Source organism: Haliaeetus leucocephalus, unplaced genomic scaffold (genome assembly GCF_000737465.1).
Source record: "Haliaeetus leucocephalus isolate CR32 unplaced genomic scaffold, Haliaeetus_leucocephalus-4.0 Scaffold556, whole genome shotgun sequence".
NCBI lineage: Eukaryota > Metazoa > Chordata > Aves > Accipitriformes > Accipitridae > Haliaeetus > Haliaeetus leucocephalus.
Genome location: NW_010972992.1, coordinates 7,849,670 through 7,863,834, shown reverse-complemented (window position 1 = coordinate 7,863,834; position 14,165 = coordinate 7,849,670). Strand labels below are relative to the sequence as shown.

Here is a 14,165-nt window from a genome sequence, read left to right as displayed (position 1 = left end):
TTGGTTGTGTTGGGTTTGTGTGTGTTTTGTTGGTTTGTGGTGGGGGGGGTGGGGGGGGGGGTGTTTAAAAAATTTTATTATTGTTACCCTGTTCAGGCTGCAAAACTATCACACAGCCCAAGCGATGAAATTTCAGTGCTTTGAAGAGTAAATACGTAGCATGTCTTCCCCCTTCCCCCTCACCCCACTGCATTGCTTTCCTTAGAAGAAGCAAGATCAGCATGGAAATCCAGCGCTGTGCACAGTGGAGCACTGGTGCCTCGCCTGTCCGTGCTAAACACAAGGGTTGCAAGGAGGTAGGACGGGAGATGATAACCATCACCTACCTTTACATGTCCAGCGGCATGTCTGCTCTTATTTGAGAGCTCCACCACAGCTGCAATCACTCCCAGTGCCAGGCCAATGGCAAGAGTAAGAAAGAGCCCACCCAGAGCCTGGGGCTGCAGCGGACTCCATCTGTCCCTACTTTTGTGAAGGCAGCTGGTCTCCCACCACTTGTTGCGCAAATAGTCGAGATCGCCCGATTCGCGCAGTTTGAGGACAGCAATGGAGAGCTTCTTAGTCCACAGGGATGCTGGCAGCAGTAGAATGAAAGAGAGAGAAGAGCATGGGAGAGATCACAGCCACTATAACATTTTTAAGCAATCCGCTGCTATACTACCACACGGGCTTAGCTGGGTGCTGCTTCCCAACTTTCAGATGGTCATTCTGCAAACAGAATGCAACAGACTAAGCCAAGTGCTTTTCTTTGGTAACAACCATTCCTGCCCTGTCCACAGAGATATGATAATACTTGCAGTGTAACGACACCGTGAAGGTACTTTGAGAAAGACAAGCAGTCGTGCTCTGCAAGAGAACAAACTGCCTGCCCTGTTAACTACATTAGGAGCTCTGCATTACTGGGACCAAGGCAAAACCAAAAAACCCCACAGGAACCAGTGACACCCCTGAGAGTTGGAATTTTTTGCATATTACAGTTCAAAGTAAGAGTCAGTGAGTGCTAGTGGTAATTCATCTACAGAATGAAAACGTAGCATAGCAGGGTTGCCAATTTGTCCATACTAGATTATTAGTGCTAATGCAGAAAATGCGTGCAAGTTTCAGGACTCGGCTATGCCAGGCTTTTTGCTCTGTCAGTCTGCTACTTCAGACCCATGAAATCCAAGTGGAGAAGTGGGACAGAAGCGGTGCACAGTGACTAACCCTGGGTAGTGGCAATGCCAAATCCTCTGGCTCCGATAACTTCAGGGGCCCTGATCAAATTGCAGTGCCTGGCAGCTGCAAGGTCTTGAGAGATTGATTCACCAATGAAGGCATAGTTTGATTCCATCACACGTTGAACTGCTTCCTGGTAGGTTTTGACTAAAACGCGATCTCGTCTCTTGTCCATATATTCATAGATCATCTGATGGATAGGATTCTTGGAGTTCTGCGGCCCAAAAATCCAAGTGTCAAACTGAAGTGTAAAACAATCATCTAAAAAAAATCTGCATAGATGTGCAGTGGTTGCAAAACAATTTGGAGAATAAGAGTACTTAAACCATTGCCCTTTGAGCTCAACAAGGCCAAGTGCCGGGTCCTGCACTTGGGTCACAACAACCCCATGCAGCGCTACAGGCTTGGGGAAGAGTGGCTGGAAAACTGCCTGGAGGAAAACCTGGCAGTGCTGGTCAACAGCCGGCTGAATATGAGCCAGCAGTGTGCCCAGGTGGCCAAGAAGGCCAACGGCATCCTGGCCTGCATCAGAAATAGCATGGCCAGAAGGAGCAGGGAAGTGACTGTTCCCCTGTATTTAGCACTGGTGAGGCCGCACCTCGAGTGCTGTGTTCAGTTTTGGGCCCCTCAATACAGGAAAGACACGGAGGTGCTGGACCGTGTCCAGAGAAGGGCAGCGAAGCTGGTGAGGGGCCTGGAGCACAAGTCTTATGAGGAGCGGCTGAGGGAACTGGGGTTGTTTAGTTTGGAGAAAAGGAGGCTGAGGAGAGCCCTCATCGCTCTCTACAACTGAAAGGAGGTTGTAGTGAGGTGGGTACTGGTGTCTTCTATCAAGTAACTAGTGATAGAACAAGAGGAAATGGCCTCAAGTTGCACCAGGGGAGGTTTAGATTGGATATTAGAAAAATTTCTTTACCAAAAGGGTTGTCAAGCATTGGAACAGGCTACCCAGGGAAGTGGTGGAGTCACCATCCCTGGAGGGATTTAAGAGACATATAGATGTGGCGCTTAGGGACATGGTTTAGAGGTGGACTTGGCAGTGCTAGGTTAACAGCTGGACTTGATGATCTTAAAGGCTTTTTCCAACTTAAATGATTCTATGATTTTGTGATTAAATATTTCCCACCCCCCAAACAACCTCTGCAGGCATCCAGTTAACGTATCCAGAAATTACCTACATCAGTCCTTGTGTTCAAGGTACACAAGGATAACCCCTGAAGACTAGCACTGCTTTCTTAAAAGACAATACACTATAAATATACAGTTCTCCACATGCTTTTCTCTCTGAGAAAAGGTGGAAGAAGAGGTGAACAAAACAACAGATACCAATCACATTATTTGAAGTATTACAGGAAAACTGATGGAGTCTACAGTGATGAAAGTGGTAAAAGGACCTATAGGCACGAGCTGGACAACTTGGCCCCAGCTTAGCAGTTCTACGGCACGTGTGTATGTGCACAATGACATTCTCTGCACCTTGAAGAAGTAGAAAGTAGAGGAGCCGTCCAGAGTCCCAAACTCAAGCTTTCTTTGCTTCACAAGATCTTCAAAAGTCTGGATTGGAAGCTGCTCGCTGCCAGAGCTCAGCAGAGCGGTGAAGTTGGCGATGTAGGCAGCCAGCAAGGCGATGGTGAACAGCCACCAGACAGCAGCGATGACCCGCACAGAGAGCGCTTTGGGCCGAGGGGTGACACCTGCACGACCAGAGGAGCCGATAAAACGTATGGGAGGTGATGTACGGTGAGAGAGAGCAAAGAACTTTAGATCCATGAGCCTAACTTAGACTTCCCTCTAAATAAAGGCCAAACTGCAAAACTTGCCCTGCAGCTACTTCATGCATGAGCCTGAAAAAACCTACTGTGGCTGGTTTGAACTGCATCAGCACTGCATGTAATGCAGAGTTGAAGCAATGTCAGTACCCAAAAGCAACATCAAACAACTCCACTCTACAAAGCACCAGTGCGATGGTTAGCTTGACGTTCCCTAGAGCTATTGTTACAGCAGAAAATATACATTCCTCAAATGAAGCCAGCCATCTGTACACTTCCAACAAGTCTGCAGTCAAAACTCCACAAATGGGCAGTTTTAGTGCTGCCAGGTGTCCCTATTGGAACATCTTTTCCCCCAACAGGATAGCACACCAGTGTTACAGACAGATGAGAGGTGGATATACAATCAGCTTAAAAAACCATACTGCTCCCAGGGCTGCTTTGTTGCAGTCCTCCCAGCTCACCTTGCAGGGCAAGTGCTCCTGCTCCAAACCAGAGGCTGTTCAAGAAGGTAAAGTGGTTCTCTTCATTCTTTGGCTCGTTCCATTCACAGGGGCTCAGTCTGTGGGAAAATGACAGGATAAAACCAGACATTTGGGGGGGGGGGGGATTATAAACAATCCTGCAGTGTGACTGCAGCCGTGCAGATAGCCTGGAAATGCCCTTTCCTTTCCATGGCAGCTTCTCCTTCACCCGAGTTCCAGTTTAACCAGTGCAGAGGAAAGTACTCCTGCTCAATGCCTCAAGCAGTTTGCAACAGTGATGGCTCAGGGGGTCCAGTCACAGGTTTGCCAGACACTTTCTTCCTGAGCCACTGCATGATCTAGTCTCCCTGGCACACCTGACTGGCGATATTGGCTCTGTTCCATACTATCAGACTGAAGGCTGCTCCTTGGAGCAAATCCTTACCTATAAAGATTGTGCATAAAAATAGAAAAGGAGCAATAGAGCTTCTGTTCAAGACTGCAGCTGCAGAGAGCATTAGTGCAGCCTAGTTGAGAAAGGGGGAGAAAGCTGAATCTCCTGGGAAGGGAGTGGAGGGGTGGCAGAGAGAATCTCTTCCACAAGTCAGTGCAGGATACAGTGCATAAAAGCACACCAGGAGAGAGACTTGCATGACAGAACATGGTCATAGTTCAAAACAAACTCTGATAAAAGTGAGAAAGAAGAGCTGAAGTACAAACACACAGTCCTTTTAGCAACCCTAGGTAATCCGCATAAAGAGATATGGTGCTTTTCGTGGGGAGATCCTGCTCTCAATGCTGTCTTAGTCTGACATGACTTAAGCTTTATTAGCCCTGGTTCTGGACCTGTACAGAAGGTTCTTCAAAGCAAAATGCTCCCTGGTACTTCCTTTAAAACTGAGATCTGACTTGAACAAAATCTGTGAAACAAATTCATTTATACCTGGCAACAAGAAAGAGGCAGAAGCACGTCAGCACATAAGCAAATAAAAGGCCAGTCCAGGTCTCTTTACTGAAAGGAGCCAGGAAGTGGAAGAAAGACATCTCCTGAGAGGCAGTGTCTTTTCGAAGCAAGATTCCAATCCCGGTCTGCAGGAATGGCGTAGTGAAGGAGATGACCTCTTCCCTTGCTGACGTGACTGTCAATGGAGCCACTGCAATGTCTGCTTCCTTTAAGATGGAGATAAAAAATAATCAACCATCCAACCTACCTGAAGATTTCTGTCACTCAAATAGAATGCTTCCCAGGCTGAGTGGGCACATATCTGCATATCAAATCCCTTCTCTGTGTGAACAGACAGCTATCATCTTAGACTGTGAGCTCCAAGAAATAGGACAGTTTTCCATTTTGCATTGTTCTTAATGGGGTGCTGGTTGGTATCTGGGGCTTCTGGTTTCCTACTACAGCAACACACACACACAAGCTGAGGCTGTGCACCATGAACCACATTGGGTTTGTTTACCAAAACCAGAAGGTATGTTCCTTTCTGTTTCTGGCTGCAGCAGCTACATGACTGACAGCTGGACATATGACTGACTTCAGAGGAGCAAAGAAGGTTTAGTTCAAATGTTACCAAGAGATGACAGAACGCTAGCCATAGGGAATGGCACCTGATGGGGTAAGATGTGCATTCAGGCATCTCCTTGAAGAGTCTAAGGGGTTACCATTCTGAAAGAGACAAGTTTCACCTAGTGGTTAAGTTCAAGGTAAGTTTTCCTTAAAGCCATTATCTTTGTTTCATTAGTGAGCTAAGATGCCTGTACAGTCTCTAAGACTACAAAGAAACACTGGGTAACCTCTGAGACAACACAAGCACTGCACCAGGAGCGCCTTGTTGTAACAATGATTTCCTGCTGTGGCCATTGTCTCCTTGTTCCTTAGTTTCCATATTTGTAGGCCAAAACCAACTACAAGTCTCGCTATTCATTAGTTCTACACAACAGGCAGGATGACTCCAAGTTGCGCAGTCCCTGAGCAAATCCTAACGAAGCCTGAGAGCTGCTAGCACCGTTCTTTCCTTCTAGAGCTGCAGTTTGTCAAAAATAAATTGAAAATTACCTGTCTCAAAATTTCACCAACCATCCCTGTCCAGTTCCCATTGGAAGAGATGGCACCATACTGCCCATCGCTCACCACCTTCACCTTGTAGCTGAAGTGAAGCATTGCAGCAAGTGCTTTCAGCAAATCAATGCAGTATCCCTCCAGTTCTGCACTTCTCACCATGACATAAGGATCTTCCTGCATATTGAGGGAAAAATACACAATTACACGCTCCCACAGTCTGCAGTGCAACTGACTGTGAATTAAACCGTTTTTTTGGCAAACCCTCCTCAAAGACCTGTACCCACATTATCAGGGGGACAACATTTCCAAACCTGAGAGACATTCACTGCAGTCATGTGCCACCACTAGTCATAGACTACAGCTTCAGCAGGGCAGTCTTGACAGAGCAGTGATTTATAGAAGTGTATGCCCAGTCCATTTTGTGGGCTGACTTTGGTAGCCCTCAAACCCTCCCATTGCAAACTCCAGACAGCTTGCACCTCTACACCACTGAGCCAGTGCTCCAAAAACACTCTCTGTGATGAACAGGGATATCGGTGTCAAAGACAGCCCAAAAAACCACCTGCAAATATACGGGTGGAAAAAAAGGCAAAGTGTAATTCCAGCTATCTCCCTGCCGCTATCAGTGTTGTGTCACTGCCTTACCAGGATTGTTGTGACAGTCAAAGTTGGAAGCCCCTCTTCTGGTCCCCTTGAGTCAATGCCCTGCAAATCAAAAAATGAAGAAGAAATAATTGGATTTGAAAGTCCCATACATGGCCCCACTTAGCTAGGGCTTACATTTGAACTTGGGGTGGATGTCGGGGGGGTTTGTGCACGTGTTAAACCAGCTATAAATCTGCCCCTGTAAGATGCAGCAATCTCACCACCATTGTTCTCTAACAGTAATAAAAGCATTTCACTTTATTGCATGTTGCCGGCATACTCTGTCCAAATAAAAATCACTTTAAATGCTGTTACAATTCTTCAGATACTCAGTGCATACAGTCTTCCAAAGAGATCAATTCATGTTGCAGACAAAACAATTAGCAGCCAATTAAGGTCTTATTAGAGAGCAATTCCAGGAGACACAGAAGAGTAGGAAACCCAAGAGGAAGAGGAGAGGAAACATGGATTCACTTCTGCACAGAACGCTGAATTCAAGAGTACATCTTCCAGCCTTACAGAGTCACACAACTCGAGGTGATTTCTGATCAGTACTACTTTGGAACAATTCCAGCTTTTGCCGGTAAAGCAGTCTAATTCTGTAAGATTTGTTGGTCTTAAACGTATCCCTTTATTCTAAAATTACACAGTGATGTTTCTAGACAGAGTGAGAGAACATGGGTGTGTGTGTATCTGTGTATATATATGTATGGACATATGCAGTACAAGATCTGCAAACGAAGCTCCATTTATTCCGGGAGCAGAATGATCTTCTTTCAATTGCAAAGGAAGGATTTGAGGGATGAGCTTTGTCTTTGAAGCACTGATCAGAAGTTACCTAATGCAGAGTGTTCTGGAAGGAATGTTGTTATTGCCAGATAAGCTACAATTTGCTCTTAGACAAAAGCAAAAAAGTCACATTGCTTTTCAGTTCTGTTTAAAATATTTATGCCTACTGAACAAGAGGATGAATAAAACAAAAAATCCTGGCCTATCCCTCTTACTCAGCTTCACCCACTAGTTATTGAAGGTCGAAGTGGTTCTTAAAAAAAATAATCTCAACAACACACTACAACTTTTGTAAATATACCAGAAAAGTATTTTATTGGGCAAAAGTTGCAGGGTTTCAGTAGCAGGAGGGTGGGTAGGGGCAGCACAGGGGTGACGTCTGCAAGAGGTCACAAACTGCCCAGTGCTGGACACGGCCATTTCAAGCTGGCTTAGAAATGAACAAAACAGACCCACAGTGCACCAAACCTGAATGAATCAGACAAGGTTAAAGACGTTTTTTGCATAGGCACCATAAAAAAGGGTGGTAACTGCTGGATGAGAGACAATGCTAGAGCAGGAAGAGACACTGAAGACAATATCAGGGCAGGAAAGTTGCCCAAACAGGGTCAAAGGAGAAATAAGAAAGCTACCAGAGCAGGAGGGACGGTAGAGTGGAAGAAAGGCCAAAGAAGAAGAGCCGCCCCAAGCGAGAGCAGGAGCGCAAGAGCTGCCCCAAGGAGGGACAGAGAGGAGATGCAGGAGGAGGTACAACTGTAACAGGGCAGCAGTCAGTGGAAGAACCTGCGCAGGAGCAATTGAGTAGGAACCACACAATATAGAGCCCAATCTCCTGTGCGACCTTGTTGCCTCACCAAAGGGACTGAGTATAAAATGCGTGCAACGAGGGGACTGGAGACCAGGAAGAGGGGAGGACAAGAGAGGAATTGTGGTTTTCTGGGTTTTTTTTTTGTTTGCTTGTGTTTATTTCTCAATGCTGGAATCAACAATTGGACATTTATGCCAATTGAAGCTGATTGAAATTCCATGACTTTCCCAAAAACTCTCTTTTAGGCACATGACAGGCATCCAGCATGCTTTGAGATTTGAGAAATGAGCTGAGATTCACATGATACAAGTTCTGTCTCTACTTATGCCATTTGGACAATTAATTTCATTTCCCAATGTTACTATAACCAACTTTCCCATCGTTTTTGACTGGGAAGCCTGTATGACAAATACTGCATTATGTGAATATATACGTGTTCTAGCAGGTTAGATTTTATGTGGCATTTGCCATCTTTCTTCTAAAGCCTGAGGAATTATGTCCCACACAGACCCTTTTTGTGTTAAGTGCAAGCTTTTGGAAATAAAACACACATCCTAAGAACTAATAAAGATATCTCTGCATGTCCGTACGTGTCTGAATTTTTTAAGTTTATAAAAGTCATAAGTGACACAATAAGTCTGAGGTTTAAACTCTATAAGCCATGAAGACAGGGCTATATGCAGGTTCTTCCTTGAGGCATGACTGAATTTTGAATTCTGGGCAAAAGACTGAGTAAAAAAAAGCATAGACACACAGACTTAGGTATGGCCATCACTAGCCATGAAAAGTACATTTAAAATAATAACTCTTCACAGATTAAAAGCATTGCACACTATGATCACATCTATTTCTGCATTTAGAATGTAAGTCCTTTTACACATATGCCTTCGTTAGTAGCTCTGCATCAATGAACTTAAACATACCTTACTCACAGCACCATCATTCCTCGTAGCTCCTGAAAAAACACAACAACAAAATCAACTTCTTGCAGGGCTTATATTTACAGCTCCTTAAAAGTGAAGTTTCATACCCTCATTTCATATTGCACTTAAATAAACAAAATCATTATCCTTGACTCACAAGCTCATAGTGCAGTCGACTTGCAGCGCTTTTGTCAAGTTTGTTTCCTTATTCACAGCACAGTAATAGTGAAACAAACAGAAGCAGAAGTAGACACCACTAAATTCAGGCTGCAGAACGTTCTAATTGTAACCTAATGATTACGGCTGTCACTCGCACATTGACGAATGGACTCTGCAGAATCAATTACCTTATTTCCTTATTGCCCTCCCTGACAAGGTGAAAAGCCAGCTCTCCTGCTGCTTCACACAACTAAGATTTCCCCCCTAACTCCTGCAAAACCTTGTCTATATCCCTAAGGAAAAGCCTTGTAAACAACCAAAAGTTCATCACTATTAAGTTCCAAGACAGTAGGTTTTCTTCTTCTTCTTCCCTTCCCCTACTAATGATAGGTTCCTACTGTCAAAGCAGCCAAAGGGGTTGCAACCACTGGGGTAGAAACCTTTCTCCACCACGTCCTGCTCCGTTCCCCCCTCAAATTATAAGTACCCTGACTTTTCATTCCTGTGAAGATTAAAACCTCCAAAAGGGCCATGACCAAAACCAGGAACCAACAGTGGCAGCGCTAAAGAAAGAGGGACCAGGAAGCCTGTCTTGTGTTGCCTGTTCTCTGTATCCCATCAAGGAATAGAGAGTAAGGAAAGTACATAAAATTGACAAAGAATTGAGAAAGAGTTCAAGTGTGATGAGAGCCAGTGCAACCCTGTAGACAGCACTGGCATAAACATGAAATGTCAAATTGTCAAATCTGCTATTGACCTTTTCTGGATTACTTCTCCTTCCTGTGCCTCGGTTTCCCATTTGTAAAACCAAGGTAAAGATACTCCCCTCTTTGGTAAAAACACCAAGACCCACCCATAAAAGTACTATTATTGAGGTTAGTCGTTCTTCTGGGTTCTACTCTGTGCTCTGCTGTGTGACTTTTAACAAGACCTGTTAAATTATTTGACCCACAGCTTCCCTGTTCATAATACTCAGGAGAATACCTCAATCCCACCCCAGCTGCAAGAGAGCTAAACTACAATGACTGAGATGCAGAATTAAAACCACAATTGTGTCAATATGTGACTCATTAATTGCCCAGGATGTTTGTTCTGGAATGTGCAAAGCATTGCTCCTTGGAATCAAAGAATTCACAGCACAAAAGCCAAAAATCCCTCAAGAGAAAACAAAAAATCTAGGGTGTTTTCACTCTTTCAAGCAAAAGCTGTGAGTTTTTCATGAAATATAACAACATATTCATTCATTATGTGTTATTCGTTCTTTGGTTTTGCATTTTCTGGCCTTGTGCTGAATTCTACATTATTGTAAAACAAAACCTGTTTTTTCCCTCTCCACTATAGTTCTCCATGGGAGCTGGAAATCTTCACAAAGGAGTTCTCTTGTCTCCCTTTAGAAGCTCATTAAAGCCAGTAAAAGCTTTTTGAGGGTCCTTTTTGAAGACCTGCTAGGGTTTCTTGGAAGAAAACAGTCTGTACTGAGGGCTTCAGCTCCCCTACAGTGGCTCTGGATGCAGCTGTTCAAAGCCCCATTGTAGGAACTCCTGAAAGGACCATCAGTAATCAAGTTGCAGCACTAACTCAAAGTTCATTGCAGTGACACTGCTCAGAAGCCAAGTCCTCATTGTGAGAATTCTCTGTGAGAGTCTACAAAAACGTAAGACAAAGAAAAGAGGCTCATCCCTCCACTCCCATTCCCCACAGGCCGGTGGTTGCAGGAAATGACTGTGGCTGCAAAAATCAGCCTTGTCCTTACCCCTTCTACTCTGAGCATACCCAGCCTTCTAAGGGGAGATGGCTCCCTGCTTAACTTCTTGTGAAAAAGCTTGTAGCACTCTGAAGAACTGGCCAACCTCACCCCAATTTTCTACCCCATCCTCCCTCTCTAGGCTAGTACCCTCACCGTTGCGTCCTTTGCCAGCATTTCCCCTTTTGCAGCTTGTGAGCAGGAGGGAGAGCTGAACTAAAATAAGAGGTGATGGGTCAGGTGGATTACAGTTTTGGAGTACGCTGGGACATTCAGGATGAGGGAATTCTCAGTATGAGAATTTGACCATCATTACAAAAGCAAACGGCTGAAGTATCTGTAATCTGAGGTGAACTGCTGCTACCATAGCTATGCAGTTACCAGTTCTGGGTAGACAGGAGATGGGTGTGCGAGATGGACAGGAGATACAGCAGAAGAAGTGAAGTTGCTCTCCCAACCCTCTGAACCAATTTTTATCTCCCAGTAATTTTGCAAGGTCAAGCTACTCCTTAGCCTGAGTCTGGACTCCAGGTATAGAACACCAAAAAGCCACAATAAGATTGAAACAACAGCATTTGTTGTTCAGTTGCAAAAGCAAGCTTCCCAGCTCCTCACACCAAGAGCAAAGCGTGATCCAACTGGCTGATCGCTGTGCACAAGTCCCCAGCAGGCTCCTGCTACTGTCCCTTAGGAACTTCAGGGGGAACGTAGCGTTACCATTTGGCTACAAAGTCTGGATGCTCACAGAGCTGACAAGTTCAATGCACTAAATCCCTTCTTCCCAAAACACGCCACGAGCAGAGGGGCTAAACAAGTAACATGGAAAATATTACTCACAGAAGAACAAGTTAATCAGCGTATCTTGCTGCAATTCAAGGGACCATAGACTCAAAAGAGTGCAGCTTTAACCACAATAATGGTGTTCCAGGACACCTAACCACCCTTTTTCTAGGCTTTCTTATTTTCCCTGATCTCTGTCACCTGATTTACAACTATAGCAGCAAAACCACTTAATAACAGCACTCATCATAAAGTCACAATCACAAGCTGTTAACTAGGTGGGCCTTGGTGGTGTCTTAATAACCAATTTACAAGAAAAGTCTTAGATTAAGGCAAAATCCTGTAAGCACTAGCAGTTAAAGACTGAGAGAATTAACACTCTGTAAAGAAGAACAAAACCAGATTTGGATGCAGCCAGCATTTTCAGATCATTTTTCTCACCTGTCTGACTTGATTCTCTCAGGAGCAGCATGGTTGCAATCACGCAGAACATGAAGTGAAGACCTTTATCCATGGGGGCAGAAAGATCTACTGTCTAAAGGAAACTTCCTGCTAGAGATGAAAGGCAAGTAGTTAAAGCTGGTTGTACAGTTCCTCATTGCTGTGTTAAAATCAGCATGTCCTGGGTTTTCTGCACCTCATTCTGAAGAGTCCCAATTCAAAGGTCTCCAGGTGAAAACATGGTCCCTTCTGAGACCAGCCATAACAAATACTAAGGAAAAGGTTTTGGTGAACAGTTTGCTGCAGCGAAAAGGAAGTATCCAACCTATCCAGTGGAGGTATCCACTGGTTGTTGCACTGTTTCTCTTGCAGTCAGCTCTCCACAAAGGAAGGAGAGCTGTGCCACGATCAGTGTGCCGGCTCTGGAGAGAGGCAGCTGTAGGTATGTGCAGTAACAAGGGGCACACACTCATGGGTTCCCAGAGAAAGGAAAGAACTGAAGCAGACTGCTCCTGAGTACTAGGTCCTTACGCTCTGAGAAATGGGAAGGTGCTATTAAAGAAATTTTGGTAGCCAGCTGAGGCACTAATAAACCAACCTCCTCCAGGAGGTTCTCATTTGGGGGGCTTAAAAGCAAAACCTTAATTTCACTTTTCATTTGGGTTGCAGAAAAGAAGGGTGTTTATTTCACTTGCACTAAAATGATCTGAAACAAAGCTGTTTCACCTTGCATCAAGAGATATGAGAAACTGTTTCTGAAGCCCTCTTTTGTTTCAACCTCCTACTCTTAACTGAACAAGGCAAAAGGGGTAGGGGGGAAGAGGGTAAAACCCAGCATATTTAGTAACTTTTTTCATTTCAAACTCTGCAACGAAATTTCTGCATGGCTTGAAATAATTGTACATTTTTCATTGTAAAACAGCAACAGAACTATGAAAAACAAACAATGCCAGGTTATATTAAGTCTCAGGCTGCTGCAATAGTTTTGATTGTATTTGTCATCATAGTCTCAAACACGGTTCAGGACACCATTAGCCCAGAAGCTATAAAAACTGTATTAAAAATGCCAAAGAAAACTTACCATCTAGGAGACTATGTAGGCAAAAAAATCCTACATATGGTGTTAATTGCTTCTGATTGATGCTCAGAAAACACTGGCTTCAGTTAACCTTAGCTTATCAAGTTTTATGAAATTTTCCCCAAATCTGCACTCCTGTGAAAACTCTTGACATTACAGCTCAGTGGTTTCCCCTCACTCATTTTCTCAGAACAGTGAATAAAATTTACACAGAAGATTCTTTCTGGGTTAATTTTGTTGTTGTTGTTGAAAAAAAAATTCAAAAGGGGAATACTTTGATCCTTGTGAAAGGACGAAAGGAGAGGACTGACATTTGAGTTATGCATCAGCCTACATTTTCTAAAAAAGTAATTGTAGAATGTAGACAAAGTGGTAGCTACTGTTAGCTGTTGCCACAGCAGCACATGAACTGGACAGCTAAATCATCCACCAGGGCACATAAAGGAAAAGTACCAGCAGTCTTCAGGTTGAGCCAATGAGGAACTACGTTTTTCCTGAAAGATTTAACCCGTCAAATTACTGCTACTTTTTCCTTACAATTCGGTACCTACTACAAAATGATCTTTATTTCAAGTGGCCTCCTTCAAAAAAAGCTAATAAGAGCTGGTAATACATTGCTTGCATCACCTTGAAAAGAAAGAGTTGTTAACACACTGGCTGCTGACTGTCTAGAAGAACAAAGAGAGTGTAAATATGTGCAAAAAGAATTTTTGCAAAGGCTAATCCAGTTCCCTAGCTCCAATTTAGTACTAGAGTCATTTAAGGACAAATGGAATCAGTTAGAGAGAGAATAATGGGAGGGCAGAGGGGATTAGTGCCTCCCAGTGTGTAAAGAGTTCCTTAGATACAGCTTAAATTAATCGTTGCGATAGCCATTCACCATCTACCTGAGGAGGTACTACAAAGTTTTCTCATGCTGGCTTTACAGCAAAACAAACTAAGGATTTTAAAAGTTACTTTGCCAGAATCAGCTCTCACTCCTCAGAAGGTTTTCGGTCTTTCAAAATGTAAACAAAGACGACAACATCACTCCTCAACCAGTCTTCTGTACGCTGTGCTGAAGGAAGGCATCAGTATTAAAACAGCAGCAGCAAAGATGAACAACCATCAGCTAGGAAGGAGACAGCCTGTTGCACACAGGCTTTGATCCTTGTCATCTAGAACAAGAACAGCAGTGACTGAAGGCAGTATCTCACTTACAGCGATTCCTTTAGCCTCTCCTAGTTCCGTTTGTTTGACTGGGTACTAGCAGAAGCAACGCGATGAGCAGGCACAATGAAACTGC

The 14,165-nt window shown here is 44.1% G+C and overlaps 1 protein-coding gene across 1 annotated transcript in view; it reads right to left on the bottom strand.

Annotated features, from left to right (window-relative positions):
- The window catches only part of LOC104837973 (probable glutamate receptor), a 14,928-nt gene extending 763 nt beyond the window's left edge, over window positions 1-14,165 (bottom strand). Inside the window, exons 1-10 of the mRNA XM_010577477.1 lie at window positions 14,081-14,165; window positions 11,803-11,910; window positions 8,679-8,710; window positions 6,159-6,218; window positions 5,508-5,687; window positions 4,392-4,618; window positions 3,449-3,546; window positions 2,692-2,909; window positions 1,204-1,429; window positions 327-574 (exon numbers count right to left, since the gene is read on the bottom strand). Of these exons, the coding sequence (XP_010575779.1) occupies window positions 327-574; window positions 1,204-1,429; window positions 2,692-2,909; window positions 3,449-3,546; window positions 4,392-4,618; window positions 5,508-5,687; window positions 6,159-6,218; window positions 8,679-8,710; window positions 11,803-11,875 (1,362 nt within the window). The 5' untranslated portion in view covers window positions 11,876-11,910; window positions 14,081-14,165. The remainder of the gene's footprint in view (window positions 1-326; window positions 575-1,203; window positions 1,430-2,691; window positions 2,910-3,448; window positions 3,547-4,391; window positions 4,619-5,507; window positions 5,688-6,158; window positions 6,219-8,678; window positions 8,711-11,802; window positions 11,911-14,080) is intronic.